Here is a 20,356-nt window from a genome sequence, read left to right on the forward strand (position 1 = left end):
CGAGCCGGTCCAGGATGGCCCTCCGCAACTGCTTGTACTCATGTCGATCGGACGCTGGCAGGCTGTGGGCGGCTAGCTGCGCTGCCCCGGCCAGCAGGGGAAGAAGCCGCACAGCCCACTCCTCCTCCGGCCACCCGCACGCCGCCGCAGTGCCCTCGAATATGTCCAGATAAGCCTCTGGGTCGTCGTCGGCTGACATCTTCTGGAGGGCAATCTGCGGCGGCCGGGCGGGGTTGGTCACCGGCTCGGCCTCCCGGGCGGCCGGACGCTGCAGCAGCTCCCGCAGGAGAGCACGGTCCTCCCGCTGGCTGGAGGCGATTACGAGGAGAGCCTCGCTCTGCTGCCGTTGTAAGGCCGTTGTGCTCTCCTGCACGAGGGCGAGACGCTGGAGGGCCTGGCCCAGCGGGCTTTCTCCTTCCGTCATCTGAGGGGTTCACGTCCCTGTTCAGGCGCCACTGTGAGCGGGATGGCTCAGGTAAGAGACGGAAGCGTTCGGCGTTGGGCAAAAACAATGCGTTTATTGGTTGAGAATTGTGCACACTACAGGCAGCTCCGCGGTACTTTCCGAGCGGGGAAGGCCAGGACGGGGTGTGTCGTCTTCCCAGGACCCAGCCTACTGCAAGACAGATCAGAACCAGGTTACCAACATGCCTTATATTAAACGCCTGATTACCTGATTCCGATCAGCTGTCTGGTCTCCGGCCGAGCCACTCCCCTCACCCCAGCAGCCGGCGCTCTAACCACACCCGGCTGCCACAATGATCTTTACCCATAATAATAATTATAAACAACTTATCATTTCATCCCTAATTTACTTCATCAACCAACTAGATTGTTTCTAATTTTCTTCTTTTATTATGGATTAAGGGATGAAGGATTTTGTTGCTTTCTTAGGAAAATATACATAATTATTGTTTTGTTTTTCCTGACAAAAGAACACAAGATGTGGGTAAACTCAGCAGTCTCATGTTCAGAAAAAAATAATTAAATGTTGACTTTTTTTTGGGTGTAGCTTTGTTAGGCGTGGTTTTTCTGAATAAGGGAGTTTATTTATAAAGTAACACCTTTTCTTTAGAATATGACTCGTCAGAAGTAGTGATTGCACAATCAGCCAAAGCCTCTCTGATCTCTGTATAAAGGCAGCTGATTTGTGGTAAGTACAACACACTTCAGCAGACCAGTTGACTTCTGTCATTCACTGCCAGCAGACACGTAAGTGTTCAACCATGTATTATTTTCTAGCTTTGCACCATAGATTTCCTTTTTCAGAACATTTTTATTTCATAATATTATCTATGAATATTGTAAATTGTTGCAGTATGAATGCATATTTAAAAATGCAATGATCATTATTGTGATCTATATCTGAGAATTGATGCTTTGATGTTTCATAAATATTTTGGAGCTCACCTAAAAAGGCAGAGTTCAGTCAGACAACTCATATGTTGATTTGATATGTTTATTAGAAGCAGCATATAGTTTGAGTTTGGCGTCTAGGCTCTGGCCTCATCACTCCACAGATCTACATAGTTGTCTATACAGATAACTAACCCCCCGAGCCTACAGGTGGAAGCTGGGGTGGTGGTGGGGCAGGCGAGCAGGAGTGAAGTGGAAGTAGCAGCAACAGCAGCATTAGCAAGGCAGATCCGGCAGCCCATTTGTGCATCTAGCTTGTTGTTCTGTGTTTAATAATGATTCTTCTCTCTTTAATGCAGTTTCCAAAAATGGCCGACTACATCACAGAACTGCAAGTGTCTATTGATGAAGCTGAGGAGCAAATGCTCCAAGCACAAGGCTTCCAAAAAAACCCGGTTGATCTGAACAAAGGAGCAGGAGGAAATTGCATCCATCTTTGGTACAAACGTGGATCGTGTCCTATCACCAAGGTTCAAGTTTCCTTCAACAGTGAGATGGCTGACGGTTTGACCAAAGCAGGGTACCACCAGATCCATAAATCTCTCAATGTTGGAGCAGGAGGTAGTCACCTCTACCTTTGGTACTTCCAAGGGTCCGGAGAGTTTGATACTCCAATAGTAGACATTGATGTCACTGCAGATGCAGAGAGGGAAGCTGCAAAGTTCCAATTTGGTTGGGAGAGAGTAACCTGTGATTTAAACCGCCAGACTCGTGGAAACTGGATCCACTTCTGGCTGAAGAGAGAGAAACCAATGTACATCAGTGATGTCACTGCCACTGATTCCTTTGGGTCAGACGCCGACTACTTGAAGAATGGCTACATCCGTCTGGATGAAAATACTAACAGAGGTGCAGGAGGATCCAATGTTTTCATCTGGTACCGTCAGACCACCGACCCCAAGAAAGCAGTCAAACAACTGGAAGTCTCCACCACTGATACAGAGTATCAGGAATATCAGCAGCAAAAGTACAAGTCAGTGAGTGTTAACCTCAACGAGGGGACCAGGGGTCATCCGGTGTACCTGTGGTACAAGAAAGAGGGAAACCACAACCCCATCAAGACCCTCGCCCTGCTTCTCAACACAGGTCTGATTACAGAGTATGAGAAGTCTGGTGTCTCTGTGATCAAAAGAAATCTCAACCATGGCAACAATGGCTGGTTGGAGCATCTGTGTTTCTATCAGTAAAGGCCGAGCTGAGAGTTCTTTACACTCACTGAAGTAAAGAGCAGAGTCCAAAATCTATTTTCTTCCTCTTTCTCAAACAATGTGATTCTTTTGATTCAATCAGTGCTTCTGGTAATCACAGAAAGCATCAATACTTCTTGTGATCTCATGTTAACCTCCCTGTCAATGAAATCAAACTATTTCAAATGTCTGTTTTTCAACTTGGATCTTAATGAATGATTAAATGTTATGGCTCTGTTTCACTTTATTATGCACATTTTCTGCTCTCAATAAAGATACCTTTGCATTTGAAATGTGTTTCCTTTAAGTATTTTATTGAGTTTTCATAATTATATTCCCATTAATGATATCATGCTGACAAATCAGGGCTGATATTTTTCAAACTACCTAAAAGGACATGGGAGCTTTATAGAGACCCAGAGCAACCGGAAGATATATAAAGACTAAAAATTCCCCTCTGCAGACATTTTGACTGAGTGACAGGCACCGACGCAAATATTGTATGGATATATTTGTCTGAATTATGGTTAATATTCCTGGAATTATGAAAGTTGTGAATGAGGTAGGAGGAGGCCTGGTTGTTGAGTGCAGTAATGACAGTATTAGTGCTGCATGCAGATATTTGAATATACCAGGGAAATATTTCAAAAGTGGATACAAGTACTAAAATTGGCACATGAACTCCCTTGAGGTTACTCTTTTCCAAAAGTGTTTTTCAAAGTGGGGGTCCTGACCCCCCCGGGTGGTCGCAAAAACTTTGAAAGAAAGGGAAAACGGGGGTACAATGTGAACATTAAAATGCTATGTTTTTTTTTATATGTTATTAATTACTGCATATCTATCAATCTATTTGTCTGTTGATGTCAATCTTTTAAAATATATATATATATATATATATATATATATATATATATATCACAACAAAGACATAAAATAAGGAACAGGGAAGGGGAGGGAGAAAACCGTCATCACTGGACTCCTACTGGATCACACAGGTAAAAATGGCACGATTTTTGTAATGGTAAAAAGTGAGAAATGTTTAGAAAGTTAAAGAAAATGTAGCGCCACCTAGACTGTGATTGGACAGGCAGGGGGAAGTGACAGATCAGGAAGTGAGATGGGAGTTGAAGCAGGACGTGTGAGTGATGAAGCCCAATTCCAAACCGCCACCTGCTCCGTACCCCTACACACTTCTACTCCATCTGTGCGTTAGCGTGGAAGATCTGCCACATTAAGTGTCGTTCCAAACCAAGTGGGGAGGGGGAGTGTGAAATCAAGCCCTCCAACAGGAAGTCTGCATCGATCCTGACTCCACCTGCTGCACTACCTGACCGACCCAGCGCTGTTACAAACAGTTCCTGCAAACATTTACTGTAGACTGCACAACAAGATGGACTGTTTAAGGTCCCCTATTATGCGAAATGTACTTTTTGCTGTCTTTTATACATAAATATGTGCAGAGTGCGATTTGTAGTGGGGGATGGTGAGGATTTCCCCCCCTCTGGTTTTCCTATCCCTACCTCTGCTAAATTATTTTTATCTCCGGTGGGGACAAGGATTTCCCCCCCTTGATAGCGATGAATGCAACTTAACTGCTAGCCTACTTAAACTCTTGAAATCTAACGATCTTCAGTGTCTTTACATCAGAGTAGGCTATTCAGCAGCCTTCTGGCAGACGGTGCATATTTCAGAACGTCATCGAACACAAAAACATTGTAACATTTTTGTGCGGGAACTTCGCAGGAAAAACAGCGCTGAACCAAACATGAAACGCGTTCAGAGCAGCATATCATCTTACTTTACAGGACCCATTTGCAGAATTGTGGATAGAAGAGGGCCGAAATGCTGCAGACAATGCCCCGATAGGAAAAACGAAAAAGCCACCACAAATTTGTCACCAGAGCCGACTGTTTACTTTGTCTAGTTTTCCAGACCTGTCCCTGAGTGTTGACAGCACGTTGTGCTATTTAGTGAATTATTTTGAGTGTTTGATTTAAGTTAATTGGAGGGTCTTTTCATGGAGAGCATTGATGCTTTTCTATGGTGCTTTCTGCCTGTTAGTGCGTACGCATGTTTTTGTGACGTTGAATAGAAATCCATGTATGGGTTATTAAAAGTTTTGCCATGTTGTGATGGGGACTAATCCACGGACCCGAAAAAAGGGCCTGTCTACTTTTTGCGTTTTTTTCTCCCTAGTTATGCAAGTTAAAAGTCCAATGTTCTTGTCTATGAATAAATTAAAAAAAACATCCCCCCCTCTGTTTTTTTGTCAAATCGCACCCTGAATATGTGTCCCCGGTGTGTAAGGAGACTCACAAAGTGTCAGAAAATACAACCCTCTCTCTTTTCCTCCTTACCCACATCTCTAAAACCCGGGGTACAAACGAGTTGATGTCATATCGGAAATGTGGGCTGGCTTGTACTCCTGGCAACGTCCCACCAGCAGCAGCTAGTTCATTTAATTCAGTCACAGAATCATCACTTCAGGAACAGGGCTGAAATAGAGGGGGGTGAGGCAAGCCACTTTGAGCAAAACACTTCACAGACATGTTTTGTATAGATATAGCCCATAATATTGTGTTCAAATATAGCATAATAGGAGACCTTTAACATCAGAGCAGTTTAACAGCGGAGTGAAGATGACAGGTCAAAGGGAGTCACTTCTCAGTTTATACTGTTTTAATTATTGCACCATCCATCAACAAAGTGGACAAAAATAATTTTATAGATTTATTGGAAACAGTTTTCATGACCTGTAATTCATTTGTATTATGAACAAATAAAAGTAAAGTAAAAAAAGGGACAGAAGTAATGTTGGTCAGCAAGAAAAACTATTGTTCGTTTATATATTTTAAGAATGGCTTTCATCTTTTGTGAGAATGAGTTCTTATTTTATTTACTGTTTTTCTAACCAACCGAAGAATCGCTTACACAACAGTCATACAAATACCATTAAGTAAAGCGGAGGTTACATTCTTAAAGATTGTATACACAAACTTGGTAATAATACTGGGACCTGAGTGACACAGGAAGACATCTTTACAGCATTCAAAAACAGGTAGGGGTATGCACAAAATGGAACAGGATCCCAAGGGAAGAGGAGGTTTAAGAAAAGGACACAGGACTAAATCAAACACTCCACATAATTGGTAGGCACGCCACTGGACTGTGAAATTGTCAATCATGTCTTATAGACAAGGATGGAGATGAGGGAAGTGTCAGTTGTCAGGTTTATCTGATAAAACCTCAGCCTTACCCTGGGGAATCTGCTAGGAAAGATCATCAGAGAAAGTGCTCAACCTGTTCTTGAAAGCAACCAGAATTATAGAGAGAATTTGGTGTTTTTGTATTTATTTTCTCATCTTTTTTTTTCTGCCAATCTACTGATCCACACGCGAGTCCAATAGGTGGCGGTAATGCGCCTATTGGTTGTTTGACAGTAGCCAATACACCCCACAGTTTTGGAGAATCCAAGAGAAGAAGAAGGAGAAAAAGTTCCTGCTACGTCATCACGTAGGACGAACCAGGACCTATATGTGTCTGCATTAATGCGGAGTAGAAGGGTACCTTTACCCGTGCTGTCTGCTATGTCGGCACTCATACCGACCGTGGAAGGCTGTCCTCCTCTCACTCCGCTGTTCACATTCGGAGTGATAGCAGACATTCAGTACGCGGATCTAGAGGACGGGTTCAACTACAGCCGGACGCGGAGGCGTTTCTACCGGAGCAGCCTACAGCTGCTGAAGAACGCCCAGAGGAGCTGGGCAGAGTCCGCTGTCAGACCCGACTTTATCCTCCAGCTGGGAGACATTATCGACGGCTTCAACAAGGGCCCCGGTGCGTCTGAGCGGGCCCTGGACACCGTGCTGAGGGAGTTCTCCGGGCCCGCGGAGGTACACCATGTGTGGGGAAACCACGAGTTCTATAACTTCAGCAGGAGCGCGCTGCTGCGTTCACGGCTCGACAGCAGCGCGCTGCACAGGGACCGGGGCCTGAGTGGGGACATCTACGCCTACAGCTTCAGCCCGGCCCCAGGGTTCACGTTTGTCGTGCTGGACGCCTATGATGTGAGCTTACTGGGCAGGGAGCCGTCTAGTGAGCAGTACGGGCACGCTATGGATCTAATCAAACTCTACAACAACAACGACGACCTGAACTGCCCTCCAGGTATAGCGGGCTGAGGCGGTGTGATGTGTCTGGCTTCAGGGCGCTGTCAGCGGCAGCTCTTTGAACAGATCAGCCTAGTGCTGCTCATTCCAAGGTGTTCATTCACGTCTTATTACACTCAAGCCACGTCCCAGACCCCAGGGTGACTGATATAGAGCAGTGCTGTAGTGAAGTACAATTACTCAAGAATTTATTTTGGTGTAATTCAACTTGACCTAAGTAATTTTTTTAATTCAACTTTATATTTCTATTCCACTACAATTTGGATGGCAACATTTTTGTTTTTACTCCACTTAATGTATTAAACAAAATAAGTTACTAGTTACTTTAGAGATCTAGAATATTAGCATATAAAAATTAAGAAATAAACTATGCTATATAGTGATAGGTAAAATATCCAGCAATAGTCTATCAAGTTAAAAAAGTAGCTCCACATTTTTACCAGCTGTGATGAACACATTATTGCTATAAAAAAAAAGAATAATCTATTTATGTAAACATGTGACATTACGCACAATAAGTATATTTTGAATTACACTGTAGTATTTCTTCTTGTACTTCAGAATCAGAATCAGAAATACTTTATTTATCCCAAACTAGAAAATTATTTTCATTGCAGCAGCGAAATACAAAAAGAAGAAGCATAACAAATAATTAGAAGTAAAAATAAAAATGAGAAATATACAAATGTCAAGGTGTGCATGTTATGTTCAGTTAACAGAGAGGCTATGGAGCAGTGAGTTGTCAGCCAGCCAGAGGGTATTTATTGTAGAGTGTTATTGCAGTGGGCAGGAATGTTCTCCTGTATCTGTCCTTGTGACAGCAGAGCTGGAGCAGTCTGTTTGAGAAGGAGCTCTGCTGTCCTTCCAGCTGCAAGTTAACTTAGGTAAAATATCTGAGTTCTTCTTCAAGAAAAGGGTGGTTTTCAGATGCTGTGTTGTGTTCAGTGTTGGAGGGGCTGCAGCGGAGGTTCACCATGTTCAACGGGGGCTTCAGTCAGGAGCAGCTGGACTGGCTGCATGCTCTTTTGACCGTGGCCGATGACAAAAGAGAAAGAGTTACAATTGCAAGTAAGTTCAAACTGTCGCCCCTACTGTGCATTAGTTATTAAATATATTTGTATTATAAGTTGAGTCCTTAAATATGTAAGGTAAATCCACTCCAGTGTTGTCCTGCAGTCAGAGCAGCGGCTTGTTACTCTATACAACCTCCACAGCCTGGGGACTTCTTTAGCTTGAGGGTAGAGCAGCACAAACATACACACACATTGGGGGTTCTTAAGGGGGCACCACCCATCCTGAAGTGATTAGCCCCTTTCCCACCAAACCATGTCTCCTAATGTATTGGGGGTATGGGGATCCCTAGAGGCTGGTGTCCGGCCCCCAGAACTATCAAAGCTTATGAAAGACAAGCAAGTTCAAGTTTCTCATTGAAAAGGTTGGGAACCACTGTCCTCATGTTTTCCTCAAGCTGATGGTAGATGATGGACGTCCTGACGCCACTGTGAATAGATGAATCAAAAGGAAATTGAGTTGCAGCAGTGTTTGAAATATATTGTGTACATCAACTGCGGATCTGGAAGTGCTGCTGTGAAATCCAGCCTTGTTTTGTTGTCCAGGTCACGTCCCTGTGCACCCCTGCTCCACGGACCCAGTCTGCCTGGCCTGGAACTACGACGAGCTGCTGGCCATCATCCGGGCCCACAGCAGCGTGGTGTGCTACATGGCCGGACACAGCCACGACGGGGGTTACTGTCAGGATAAAGACACGGGCGTACACCACGTGACAATAGACGGGGTGATCGAGACTCCGCCTGACAGCGACGCCTTCAGCACCGTCTCTGTGTATGCAGACAGGATGGTGCTGAAAGGGGAGGGGAGGGTTGAGGATCGAGTATTTCTGTTCCCATCATAAGGATACAGGTCACACCTCACTGAGGCTGTCAGGATGTAATGACAGGGATTTGTGGACTGGGACATTTCCAGGGTGTTTATTATTCTCTGGGAATTATACACAGTTCACTTTTACAAGAAAGACAATCTCCCGTCTTGTAGTGTTAGGCTTTCCAAGATTTTCTCAGAGGAATAAACCTTAACACACTTCAGTCGTGGGAGGGCTGTTACCTACCATTGGTTTAGTTTTGGTAAAGGCTTTAAAATGTTAAGTACTGAGCTTTTACAAAGACAGTGTTAACATGCAGTGTCATGTCCACTAAACTCAGCAGGGGGAACACCAATATTTATTTATTAAATAGTTTTGGTTATTTATGAGTGTATATCTTATACACAAGTTTGGGTTTATTTGGAGATTAAATCTTATTGTTTTTATAGTTATACAGAATTTAGGCAGAAATTATTATTGGTAGCATATGCTACCTACTACATTTTGCACATATAGAAATCTCTGATTTTATTATAGTTATTTGATGGGCATTGTTGTGAAAATTAGCATTGTTAATTTGTTAGTTGAACCCCTTCTTTGACTTTGCAGGTTCTGCTCGCACATGTGATGATAAATCATTTGTTAGTAATTGCAAATTGCTTTTTTTCTGGAATAAAATAAATGCAAACATAAAAGCCTCTCAGATTGTGGTGTAAAGAAGGATCAGGAACAGTAAGATATAGGCAGAGCATGAAGTAGGCCTACGCTCATAATACCACAGTTTACAAAACCCTGTTGCAAGGCCATCCATCAAGATGTTTTTTGGCTCTCATTCTGCAGAACAACATATATGACTGCATTATAATTATTGATGCAAAAACATAATCATTAATGTAGCCGTGAGTAAAAGAGTAGTTATTTTTGATTAGTTTATATACTCCTGGGAGGATGTCAATTTCAAAACAGTTGTATCCTTCCTGTGATAATACATGAAACGTTTTTAATCTGAATCCTCTAAGTAACTAAAGCTGTCTACAGATGTTGTGCTGTTAGAAGTTACATATTTGACTCTGAGATGTAGTGGAGTAAAGATATAAAATAGAATATCATGTGTTGACATGCAGGTCCACTGAGAGAGAGATGAGATGAGCTTCAAGATGAAGTAAGTATGACATCTAAAACATCCCTGGCTGCAGCATCAGCCACACACACACACACACCCCCCACACACACAATTTTGTATGTTTTACTGCACTACAAGTAGTTTACTGATTTATTAGCTTTATAAATTCAGATATTAACAGACAATACAGCATAAACTGAACAAAAAATATGATTATTTTGAATAGATTAAACCAGTGGTGTCCAAACTACAGCCCGGAGGCCAAATTCGCCCAAGTGAAACCCTACGGAGAGCTCTGGTGTAGGCGGGGGAAAAAAATTGGACATCCCTGGATTAAACCATCCAAAATGATGGTGTGGATACCAGAACATTTTAAGTCAGGAAGTTCGTTGTTCAAAACATTTCCCAGTACCAACTTCTTTAATGTGAAGATTTGCTGCTTTTGCTTTGAAATATTTGAATAGTTGTTTTAGTTCTTAATGAAATGAGTACTAGCCTACTAGTATTCTTGACGCAGTACTTTTATATTGGGTATTTTTACAGTACCGTATTAGAACTTTTACTCCGAATCCGAATACTTTCCCACCACTGTAGAGGGGTATAACACGTAGAGTGCTGATTTGAAAAAGTTATAGAAATAAGTCTAACATTGCGTTAGTCGGGATAGCCTGTATTTACGACAGGCCATGAAGGCAGCAGCGGCTCTGTTGCTGCGTTCAGGGCGCAGTGTCCCGTCAAGAGTCGGCAGAAAGACGCGCTGCTGCACACCGGAATTCAACACAACAATGGCGTCTCCCTGTCCGGACAGCAACTCCAAAAACTCCAGCAACACTGTGGGATCCACGTCGCACCGCTTCCAGCAGCAGAACCAGAGCAGCAGCATGCAGGGTAGGCGGCATGACATTTATTCACGCGTTTCTTTTCTTATTGCACACTGGACTGGAGAGAAAAAGGTAGCTTAGTTTACCAGAAGAGGAAAAAAACAAACAAACAAAAATCATAGTCAAAGAGGATAGAATACTTCAACATTTCCGGTTAAAATTTTCAGAATAAGATCATCGTCCTTGTCCATATAACATACTAATAATTATAACGTGTTCTCTGTTTAGATTACTTTGGATTGGTCTCTCAAGTGTTTGATCTGATCATGTTATTGTTTTTAGAAAGACAGGTAGTGGGCTATTTATAGATGAACACTGCTTATGATCTGCCACGTGTCTGCATACTGTCTAGTAAACTATTCATCCTCTACTTGTACACATTTCAGTGTCAACATAGTAAATATAAAAACATTCAAAATCACTCTTTAGAAGTATTGCTTGGCATTACATATCCCCCCCTATTTTGAAAACTATAGTGTCGTTCGCTGTTTGTCAAACTATACGCCCTTATTTTGAAAACTGGATTGTTTTAGTTGCCGGTAACCTCCATCTTTCTTCGCCTAGCTTTCTAAGGGTACACTGCTACCAGGTTAGCAAAGCTGTTGATCTGATGAACCCACGGACTTGTTGGGAACTTTCTTTCAGTCTGACACTGTTGTCATTGCAATTATACCTTAACCACACATGTGTTCCATCGCAAATATGTATTCATTAATAACCTTACCCCGATATTTTTAACACCAGGCTGCCAAAAGTACCGTTAGCATAAGGCCTCCACATGTGTCTCTCTGAGAGCCAGGCCGCTGTATAAACACAAGTTAAAACAAGGCACTTAAAGTTAGATTACTCAATATTATATTCATGACTTTAAAAGTTGTTCATGAGTTTGCTTCAGTCCTCTGATATCGTCACTGAGCTACTTCTGGTTTAGTAACGCTAGCCTCAGTATCATCCTATTATAAGGTCAGAAAGTGATGTTATGACATCAGATAAACACACAACAAACTGCTGTACTGAAACAACATGTCTGCCGTTACACCGTCAAACAGCTGTCTGGAGGAACATCACACACTGTTAGCCTCATGAATTGATACTCTGAGACGACAAACCTGTGGCTAGCCCTACACGTTTCATTCATTTACTTTAGATGAATTATATGGAGTTACATTTGTATCAATTTTATGAATGTGAGAAAATGGAAAACAGAAGTGTAATCTGCAGCGTTGGAAGAAGTACTCAGATTTTTACTTAAAGTAGCATTCAAAATTGTGCTCGAACAAAAGTTTTGGCATCAAAGTATCACTCAAGTTCCAAAAGTAAAAGTAGTCATTTTCCAGTATGGCCCATATAAGATTTAAAAATATTACATTTTTTAAATGACTATTTATGAATTAATGTGAATGCTCACTTGGTAAAGGAGGGGATTATTTAAATGACTTGCTAGACCGCTGGGTAGCTTTACGTATAACAATATATAATTATATATTGGTTGATTTATATTCTGTATTATTAATCCATTTTGTCAAAGTAGCAAGTAACTATTTGTTTTTTGAATAAATGTAGTATTGTAAAAAGTAAAAAAAGTGCCTCCATAAACGTAGTATAGTAAAATTATAAATTAACATGATGCGAAAATACTCAGCTGATTTGGACCATTTCGGAATGCTTTTTTTGTGCAGGCAGTCTCTATTGTGCTGGGGATTCCTTCTATACATTTCTAACATAAATCTTTGTGGTACTCAAATCATTTCCGGGTCACAAAAGGACTCTCTGGCAACTAGATTATTATGTGATGTGCTGACTGAAAAGGACGTAGGGCAGCCAGCAGGGCAGGCTGGTGTCCAGTAATGGACATGCTGCTGCTGGATTCCAATTCATGGTTGATCTTTAGCAGCAGTACTCATGTTCCTGTTTTTAACACATGTGAGATGTAACATTATTTCCTACTGTATGGCAGACTCTGTTTTCAAATGTTTTATCTTAACCTTACAGAAACCAACACCTGCTGGAGATGTCAAAATGAAACAGGTATTCACACTTATCACACTGCCCTTGGGTACATACAGTGTTGTTTCACTAGTTCTAATCTGCTGTTGGGATTATTTAGTCATTTACAATTGTAATCAGATGTTGGGATCATAATGTGTTATTTGACTAGTTTTAATCTGCTGTTGGCATTGTAATCTGTTATTGATCTTTGCTGTTCTACTGGTTTATGTCACAAATAATATTTCTGTAATGTTTCATTGGCAAATACCATTTCTGCATATGCCACTGCATGGTTGTGCTATGTGTCACTTCTGAACATGTTGTATCTTATGTCCTGCGGATGATTCAACACATTACAATGCTGTGCCACTGCTATTATAGTACAACGTGCACATTTTTAATGGTGCTTTGATAAAAGTTGTAATTTCCTTTTTGTAACATTAGAAGGGACTTTAGTCCATAGCAGAACATTGGCATGTTTGCCAATCAAAGTGCACATGTGGTACAGGACCATAAGTGGGACGGCAGGAAGGGAATGCTTTGAAAGGGCATATGGCACTAAGACAAGAGTGGAAAACTATCAGCCACTCTCCCTCCCAGGCTGATGTGAAACAGTAACTAAAGTATCAGGTGGTCACAGAAGACATTAATCAAGTAACCCAATAGCCTTAAAATCGAGCTGTATTATTATTATTCCACTGGGATAAATGGAACCACCATAGCCTGAATCAGAACCATAGGCACATGGACATTTTTTATTACATTACACATTGCATATTATTCAAAGCAATTTGAGGTTTAGTGTCTTGCCCAAGGACGGTAAAACATGGTGTCAGGAGGAGAGAGTCAAACGGCTGCACTCTTACCCACTGACAGCTAAAGAAGCCCTTCAGACATTCTGTGTTCTTTACTTCAGGGTTTCAGATAAGCCTGTTTGCAGTGTCCCAAAGTAAGCTCAGACCTGTGTCTCTGTGGGACCTCCTCAGTGCTCTACAGTGGTTTCCTTCCTCCCTCACTTTGACTGAGTTGTATATCAAGCCATTTTAACATTCAATAGCGGGGCTTACTTCTGGCAATTTAGATTTCAAAATTGGTTAGAACGTGTTGACTAGTTAAACTGTTGGATGTGTAGATCGGTTAAAAAAGTAAAACACTTAGCAAAATATTTGGGTATGTAGTAATTGCATATACATATCAACAAGTGGTCCATGTTGGGGTTAAGCCATCGATCCGTGCTCAAATGGGTGACAACTAACTTATGAATATTCCAAACACGTACAAGGTTGGGGGGAAGTTGCCTGCTGTTGAACAGGAACACGTTTCTGTGGATGAACATGACAGTTATTAATTAAATCCATTGGAAATGTTTTGCAGTTGAACACGGCCTTATTCACCAACGCCTGCCTGCCTTTGTTTGCAAGATTAATATTCCAATCCAAAGCAGAAACTACCATCTCCAAAATCTTGGTAACTTCCCTCTAATCCTGCCTGACGTCATCACAATGACCTCTTCCCTGTACGTCAAACCATTAGCATATTCATTTAGGATACGTTGCTTCATTTGCATGTTAATTTGGGCTTTTTTATTAAAGGCATATACAATGACATTGAACATATGAACATTTCTTTTTTTCTATAATAAATTGGATTGTGATTAGATGTATAGATAGATAAGTACTTTATTGATCCCAATTTGGTATTTCTTTGCGTTGCAGCAGCATAAAAATACAAGGCATTGTACACAGTCAAATTAAAAGACTAGAAAATAAACAATTCAAAATGTAAACATCCCAAAAGAAATAAAATAGCATTAAAAAAGTTGAAAATATACATTGCGGAATAAAAATGTACACAAAATATTAAGCAGGATGTTATATATACGTTAAGTGTGTAAGGAATGGAATATTACATTGACTAGTTATAAAAGGAAATGTGGAGTCTCAAATATAACAGTTTCTCATTCAGTCGCATTCTAGTCAGTTTGCTCAGCGCTACTGCTTGTTACAACTTGTACTCTCTGTACTCGCCATGAACTGTTATTGCTCAGGTTAATCTCGCTGGAATCTCAGGTTAATTTTGGCGCTTAAAGCCGGCGCCGCTGCGGTGGAAACACGAAAAACCAGATCTTTATCGGCTTCAGCTCCGGCTCCGGGTTGGTGGAAAAGCGGACTCAGTCTGTGTGTGTGTGTGTGTGTCCGGACCCTGAGCGGAGCCTCACTGTGTGTTTTCTCAGTGTATGTGCATGTTGTGGGATTCTGGATCGCTTTCTTTCCTTGTGCTTCCAGGTAAACGAAAAGCTCTGAAGCTGAATTTCGCCAACCCTCCAGTGAAAGCGGCCTCCAGGCTCCCGCTCCATCCAACCGCCCCCCCTTTCCAGAATCCTCACATGTGAGTTCCGTCCTCGCCACTGTCTCTGAATGTTCTGCAGGTCTTAGAAAAAAATCCTCGAAAGGGATGCAGATTTTTTTTTGTTGGCTTCCATAATGAATGATCCCTGTCAGGTTGCTAATTTTCTAAAACAGGGGTTGTTAGCTTGTTTCGAACACGCCAACAACCGATCACTTCTATGACGGCTGAAACAGCAACTTAATGATCATTTGTGTAAAAATGTTTTCTTTATTTATCCCAATTTAGTTTTTTTGGGACCAATAAGTAATTCCATAGTTTCTAATTTGTAATACATCATCATGGGGACCATTGTTTGCAGCAGCAGTCAATGGCCCCTGATGGAGGGTTGGTACATTTCACCTCACCTGCTTCCTAATGTTTGCCAATGAAGGCAGGAAGTGATCCGCAGCAACTTCTGCTCCAATCAGAGGGTCCAATCACATAAGAAAGCTTGGATTACAGAGGCACTTCATGGATCCTTTTAAATGTGTCGCATTCACAGCCTGTTGGGGGTCACTGATGAAACATCACTTTTATTTCTGATGCACATTCATGGCTCTCTGTTCCTGCTAATCTTTCTCATTTTCCCTGGTCTCATCCCGTCCAGAGAGCGTCTGCGCACACACAGCATCGAGTCATCTGGGAAGCTGAAAATCTCTCCGGAGCAGCACTGTGACTTCACAGCAGAGGACCTCAGGGACCTCGGGGAGATTGGGCGCGGAGCCTACGGTTCTGTCAACAAGATGGTACACAAACCCACGGAACAGATCATGGCTGTCAAGGTGAGACAAAGACAGACAGGTAGAGAGAGACGGAGAGACAGAGAGACTTTATCAGAGGTCTGAATTTGTGTGTGTGTGTGTGTGTGTGTGTGTGTGTGTGTGTGTGTGTGTGTGTGTGTGTGTGTGTGTGTGTGTGTGTGTGTGTGTGTGTGTGTGTGTGTGTGTGTGTGTGTGTGTGTGTGTGTGTGTGTGTGTGTGTGTGTGTGTGTGTGTGTGTGTGTGTGTGTGTGTGTGTGTGTGTGTGTGTGTGTGTGTGTGTGTGTGTGTGTGTGTGTGTGTGTGTGTGTGTGTGTGTGTGTGTGTGTGTCAGAGGATCCGCTCCACGGTGGATGAGAAGGAGCAGAAGCAGCTGCTGATGGACCTGGACGTGGTGATGAGGAGCAGCGACTGTCCCTACATCGTTCAGTTCTACGGGGCTCTCTTCAGAGAGGTCAGCCTGGGTCCCGAGCCGCTCTAGTGTGGAGACTCACCCCCCCCCCCCCCATCCGACACTGACTTCTCACTCTGTTTCAGGGCGACTGCTGGATTTGTATGGAACTTATGGCTACCTCATTAGACAAATTCTACAAATATGTATATTGTGCATTAGATGACGTCATTCCAGAGGAAATATTAGGCAAAATCACATTAGCGGTGGGTGGATTCCATTTCCTTTCTACACTGAATGCACTCAAACCATCTGACGGGAATAGAAGTGACATTTTTATTTTGTCTCAACAGACCGTTAAAGCACTGAACCACTTGAAAGAAAATTTGAAAATAATTCACAGAGGTAAGTAGTTTTCTTATATATTTATAGAAAGGTATTTAATGTCAGCGCAATATTTGGGTCACATTTCTATTTCTAGTCTTTTTGCTCTCACAATCTTGGAGCAATTCTGTCAGTATTTTTCCATATGAAAGATTCCTTTCTGTCATGTTAGACATCAAACCCTCCAACATCCTAATGGACCGGGCCGGAAACATCAAGCTGTGTGACTTCGGCATCAGCGGGCAGCTGGTGGACTCCATCGCCAAGACCAGGGACGCCGGTTGCAGACCCTACATGGCGGTGAGCACCACACACCATCCTGCAGTGTGCACTCATTAGATACAGCTCGGAAAAATTAAGAGACCACGGCAGCATTATCATTTTCTCTGGTTTTATTATTTATAGGTACAGGTATGTCTTTGAGTTAAATGTTTTTACACTTTTTTTAATTGTATTCTATGAACTACTGACAACAGTTCTGTGTTGGAATTCAACAGACACTGGAATGGCTGCCATACATGAAGAGATAAAGATTTAAGAAACATTTGGAGTGGTCTCTTAATTTTTTCCGGGGCTGTTTGACAAAATACAAATGCTCTGTGAAAAAAAAGGTTTAATAACTTCCATATTTGTTATGTCTCAGTTTACGATGGCTTTATTTAAACGGGGAGAGTTCCCTGGGGGGTGGAGTGTCTGTTGACCCACATTAAACACACTGCAGTGCTACAGAGTGGTACAGGAATGAGTCCTGAAACCCAGAAATGAGCCAGCCGTTTAGCACCTCTGCTTCCCTTGTCTCAAAGTCTGCTTTTAAACATGTTTTTAGTAAGAGACCTGGGATAAGATGGCTGTGGAGATGTCTCACATTTGTTCTACGACATAAAAATGTCAGTAAATTCCTCACTACTGAACGTCTGAAGCTATTATGTGTCATAAAAAAAATTGTAATGAAATGAGACCACTGAACATCAGCTGAACTGAGTGTAGAAGTGGTGTTTCACGACTTTCATGTTGCCTTACGTCAGGTATTTATTTCTGGCGATTGCATACGTCCTTAAAAAAATCCAAAAAGTTGTCTGTGGAGATTTTCTTGCTGAGCAAGTTGTGTAAATGTGTACACACTGTCACACCAGATGCAAAGCAGGATTCACCTGGCATTACCCACATCAGTTTGACTATGGCAGCAGTTATGTTTACTTGTGTCATTCAAACTAGACGCGCTGGCTAGGAGGGGGGGGTTTCATCAGCCATGCCTGAAATCAACACTTTAGCTGGCTAGTAGAAGTCACAGATTTGGGATGATGCCAAACCCCGTAGTGCCGGGGTTCAGCACATCCTCCAGAGACTCTCACAGCCCATTGAGCGCTGGATCTGTCTGTAGTCCGTTAGCTCAAAAACTTTTGTTTACTTGATGATATGAACCCCAAATTAACACATTTTGCCATGATTTAATTGTAATACACATATTAAAATGGTGTAGAAATAACTACATACTGATACCAGTTTGTAGAAACCCTGTAATAGTGCATTGTCAAGTGTGTCCACAAGATGGCAGCCGAAATCATGCTAAGCCAAGCTACCACTGTAGCTGCTCTGCGCACACTTCAAATAATGTCATACAGACAGCAATAAAGTAATGACTTTAATTGCCATGTTATAGCCTGTGTGTGGTTTGTACACATCCATTTATGATAATTGTTTTCATTTTAATTTATGATTTTTCTCCCACAGCTAACAGCTGATGTCTGGTTTTCTGATTCAACAACATCAATCAAGCATATTTCAGTGATGACAGGCAGATATTCTTACTGATTTAAGATTCATAGATGTATTGTCAAAACTTAGCTCACAGCTTCCTCAACCAGAGTTGGAGAGGAGCCAAAGGCACGGCAGCCATCATCACCGCCACTGCCGATCGGCTTTGAATATCTCGCTCGACAATTTCTATTCTCGCCTTATTCACTGTCAGGGCGACTTATGTCCTCGTTTTTGATTCGGCTTCAGGTGTAATTGTGTGAGCGCACCATTAGAGTCCTAAAGGTCTGTTATCCGAAGATGTTTTTTTCTGCAATATTCCATTGATTCAACGGAAAAGTCTCATTGCTTTTTGTTGAGGTAGCCTGTGAAACTCCCGGTTCTGCTCAGCTTTTGACTGCGACCTTTGACCTCCCTGTGTCTCTGTGTGTTTCAGCCAGAGAGGATCGACCCCAGCGCGTCCCGACAGGGCTACGATGTGCGCTCCGATGTGTGGAGCCTGGGGATCACTCTGGTAAGACCGTCATGTCTCTCTAATCTGGTGTGTGATGGCTGAGCACAGTGACGGTCTGCTGCAGTGTGTGTGTGTGTGTCTGTTTGCTTTCAGTACGAGCTGGCCACAGGAAGGTTCCCCTACCCCAAGTGGAACAGTGTGTTCGATCAGCTGACACAGGTGGTGAAAGGGGAGCCCCCCCAGCTCAGCAGCTCAGAGGACAGGCAGTTCTCCCCCAAGTTCATCAACTTTGTGAACCTCAGGTGAGCAGTCTGTTTGTCCAGAACTTTAAACCACGCTGAACCCCGAGTGCTGATGAGTGACTGTTCTCTCTCTCTCCAGCCTTACAAAGGATGAATCCAAACGGCCTAAGTACAAGGAGCTTCTGGTGAGATCTCTGCACTTTACATATACATTTTCTAACAAACCAAATTAAAAATAGACCTTTCATATTTCCCCTTATTATAAGCAATCTGAGGCTTCTGTTTAAGGGATGAGCTGCCAACAGAATAAAGTAAACCCTACGGAGAGCTGGGATGTAGGCTGTTGGTTTTCTTAAAGCATATTCAAGTATCAATCATAACTAACCTACATTTGATTGATTTTACTAACTTATAACTTAACTTATGAGGCAATTTACCTTGCCTCTAGTGAGGGGCCCAACCCTTCGTATATATATTTCATGGCCCTCAGTGAAAAAAGTTTGGACACCCCTGGTCTATAGCTTTCATCCAATATTAATATTAATTCTATTTATAAAGGGAAAACAGGAACAGAAACCCCCCCGCTCAGCCTCTCTGTCTGTCCTCCAGAAACATCCCTTCATCCTGATGTACGAAGAGCGCTTCGTGGACGTCGCCAGTTACGTATGTCGCATCCTGGATCAGTTCCCCCCCTCTCCCCTCCTCTCCCCCATGTTTGTGGACTGATAGAGGGAGCCCTCCGAGTTCTTCAGAGGAACTGAGCCCCACCGCCTGAAGCTCAGACACCTTCACTCGTCTTCAGCATCTTTTTATGTGGGGAAACCGGAGTGAAGTGTGCGTGAATGTACAATATATGCAATCTGTGAGAGTGTACATTCGTCAGACCTAATGTCAGCCACAGTGTGTACCATTGTCACAGAACTAAGCTGAAATCCTTAACCAAGATGATCATAAATCTGTGTTTAGTTATTAACAGAGGCTTCAGTCCTTCTGTCCCATAGATCAACCCATATTTTGTCTAATGCTCAGTAAAAAAAAACGACTTATCTTCTTTCTTGTCTGCTGATTAAAAATGATTTTAAAAAATGAGTTCTGGTCAGGAAAACTTCAGATGGAACCCTCTGAGTTTTTCAGAGCTGGTCGAGGGTTTCCCTTTCAGGGGAAGTGATATTTAGCTCCGTCGCTCTGACACGATGAGAGCACATCAGATGCTCAGTGCTTCATGGCTGATTCCTTCATCATGTCCACTGATGTAAATATGTAAATAGAGCATTTCAATGTGTTGATCGGAGGCTCATTCCAGATGAAACCAAAGGGTGCACAGTGTGTCTGTTTCAGCC

General features: G+C 42.4%; 3 protein-coding genes across 3 annotated transcripts; all 3 read left to right on the top strand.

Annotated features, from left to right (window-relative positions):
- Positions 1-1,063: 1,063 nt before the first annotated feature.
- Positions 1,064-2,896, top strand: LOC134870298 (uncharacterized). Its single transcript, XM_063892377.1, has 2 exons — positions 1,064-1,212; positions 1,716-2,896. The coding sequence occupies exon 2, from the start codon at positions 1,725-1,727 to the stop codon at positions 2,601-2,603; it is 879 nt and encodes a 292-aa protein (XP_063748447.1). The 5' UTR covers positions 1,064-1,212; positions 1,716-1,724; the 3' UTR covers positions 2,604-2,896.
- Positions 2,897-6,083: 3,187 nt separating this feature from the next.
- Positions 6,084-9,346, top strand: adprm (ADP-ribose/CDP-alcohol diphosphatase, manganese-dependent). The gene is made up of 3 exons (XM_063894015.1): positions 6,084-6,770; positions 7,718-7,840; positions 8,389-9,346. The coding sequence occupies exons 1-3, from the start codon at positions 6,152-6,154 to the stop codon at positions 8,682-8,684; spliced, it is 1,038 nt and encodes a 345-aa protein (XP_063750085.1). The 5' UTR covers positions 6,084-6,151; the 3' UTR covers positions 8,685-9,346.
- Positions 9,347-9,793: 447 nt separating this feature from the next.
- On the top strand, positions 9,794-20,105 carry LOC134871296 (dual specificity mitogen-activated protein kinase kinase 4-like). The gene is made up of 13 exons (XM_063894011.1): positions 9,794-9,813; positions 10,433-10,662; positions 12,648-12,683; positions 14,930-15,032; positions 15,640-15,814; positions 16,125-16,244; positions 16,328-16,447; positions 16,535-16,586; positions 16,738-16,865; positions 18,757-18,834; positions 18,928-19,076; positions 19,156-19,201; positions 19,626-20,105. The coding sequence occupies exons 1-13, from the start codon at positions 9,797-9,799 to the stop codon at positions 19,740-19,742; spliced, it is 1,371 nt and encodes a 456-aa protein (XP_063750081.1). The 5' UTR covers positions 9,794-9,796; the 3' UTR covers positions 19,743-20,105.
- Positions 20,106-20,356: the final 251 nt, after the last annotated feature.

The sequence above is a fragment of the Eleginops maclovinus genome, chromosome 10 (assembly GCF_036324505.1).
Source record: "Eleginops maclovinus isolate JMC-PN-2008 ecotype Puerto Natales chromosome 10, JC_Emac_rtc_rv5, whole genome shotgun sequence".
NCBI classification, from domain to species: Eukaryota; Metazoa; Chordata; class Actinopteri; order Perciformes; family Eleginopidae; genus Eleginops; species Eleginops maclovinus.

Coding starts and splice junctions, on each gene's coding strand:
- adprm (XM_063894015.1), top strand. CDS start 6,152: ATGCGGAGTAGAAGGGTACCTTTACCCGTGCTGTCTGCTATGTCGGCA. Junction 6,771..7,717: donor CGACCTGAACTGCCCTCCAG/GTATAGCGGGCT, acceptor TGTTGTGTTCAG/TGTTGGAGGGGCTGCAGCGG. Junction 7,841..8,388: donor AGAAAGAGTTACAATTGCAA/GTAAGTTCAAAC, acceptor TTTGTTGTCCAG/GTCACGTCCCTGTGCACCCC.
- LOC134870298 (XM_063892377.1), top strand. CDS start 1,725: ATGGCCGACTACATCACAGAACTGCAAGTGTCTATTGATGAAGCTGAG.
- LOC134871296 (XM_063894011.1), top strand. Junction 16,245..16,327: donor ACGGGGCTCTCTTCAGAGAG/GTCAGCCTGGGT, acceptor ACTCTGTTTCAG/GGCGACTGCTGGATTTGTAT. Junction 16,587..16,737: donor TTTGAAAATAATTCACAGAG/GTAAGTAGTTTT, acceptor CTGTCATGTTAG/ACATCAAACCCTCCAACATC.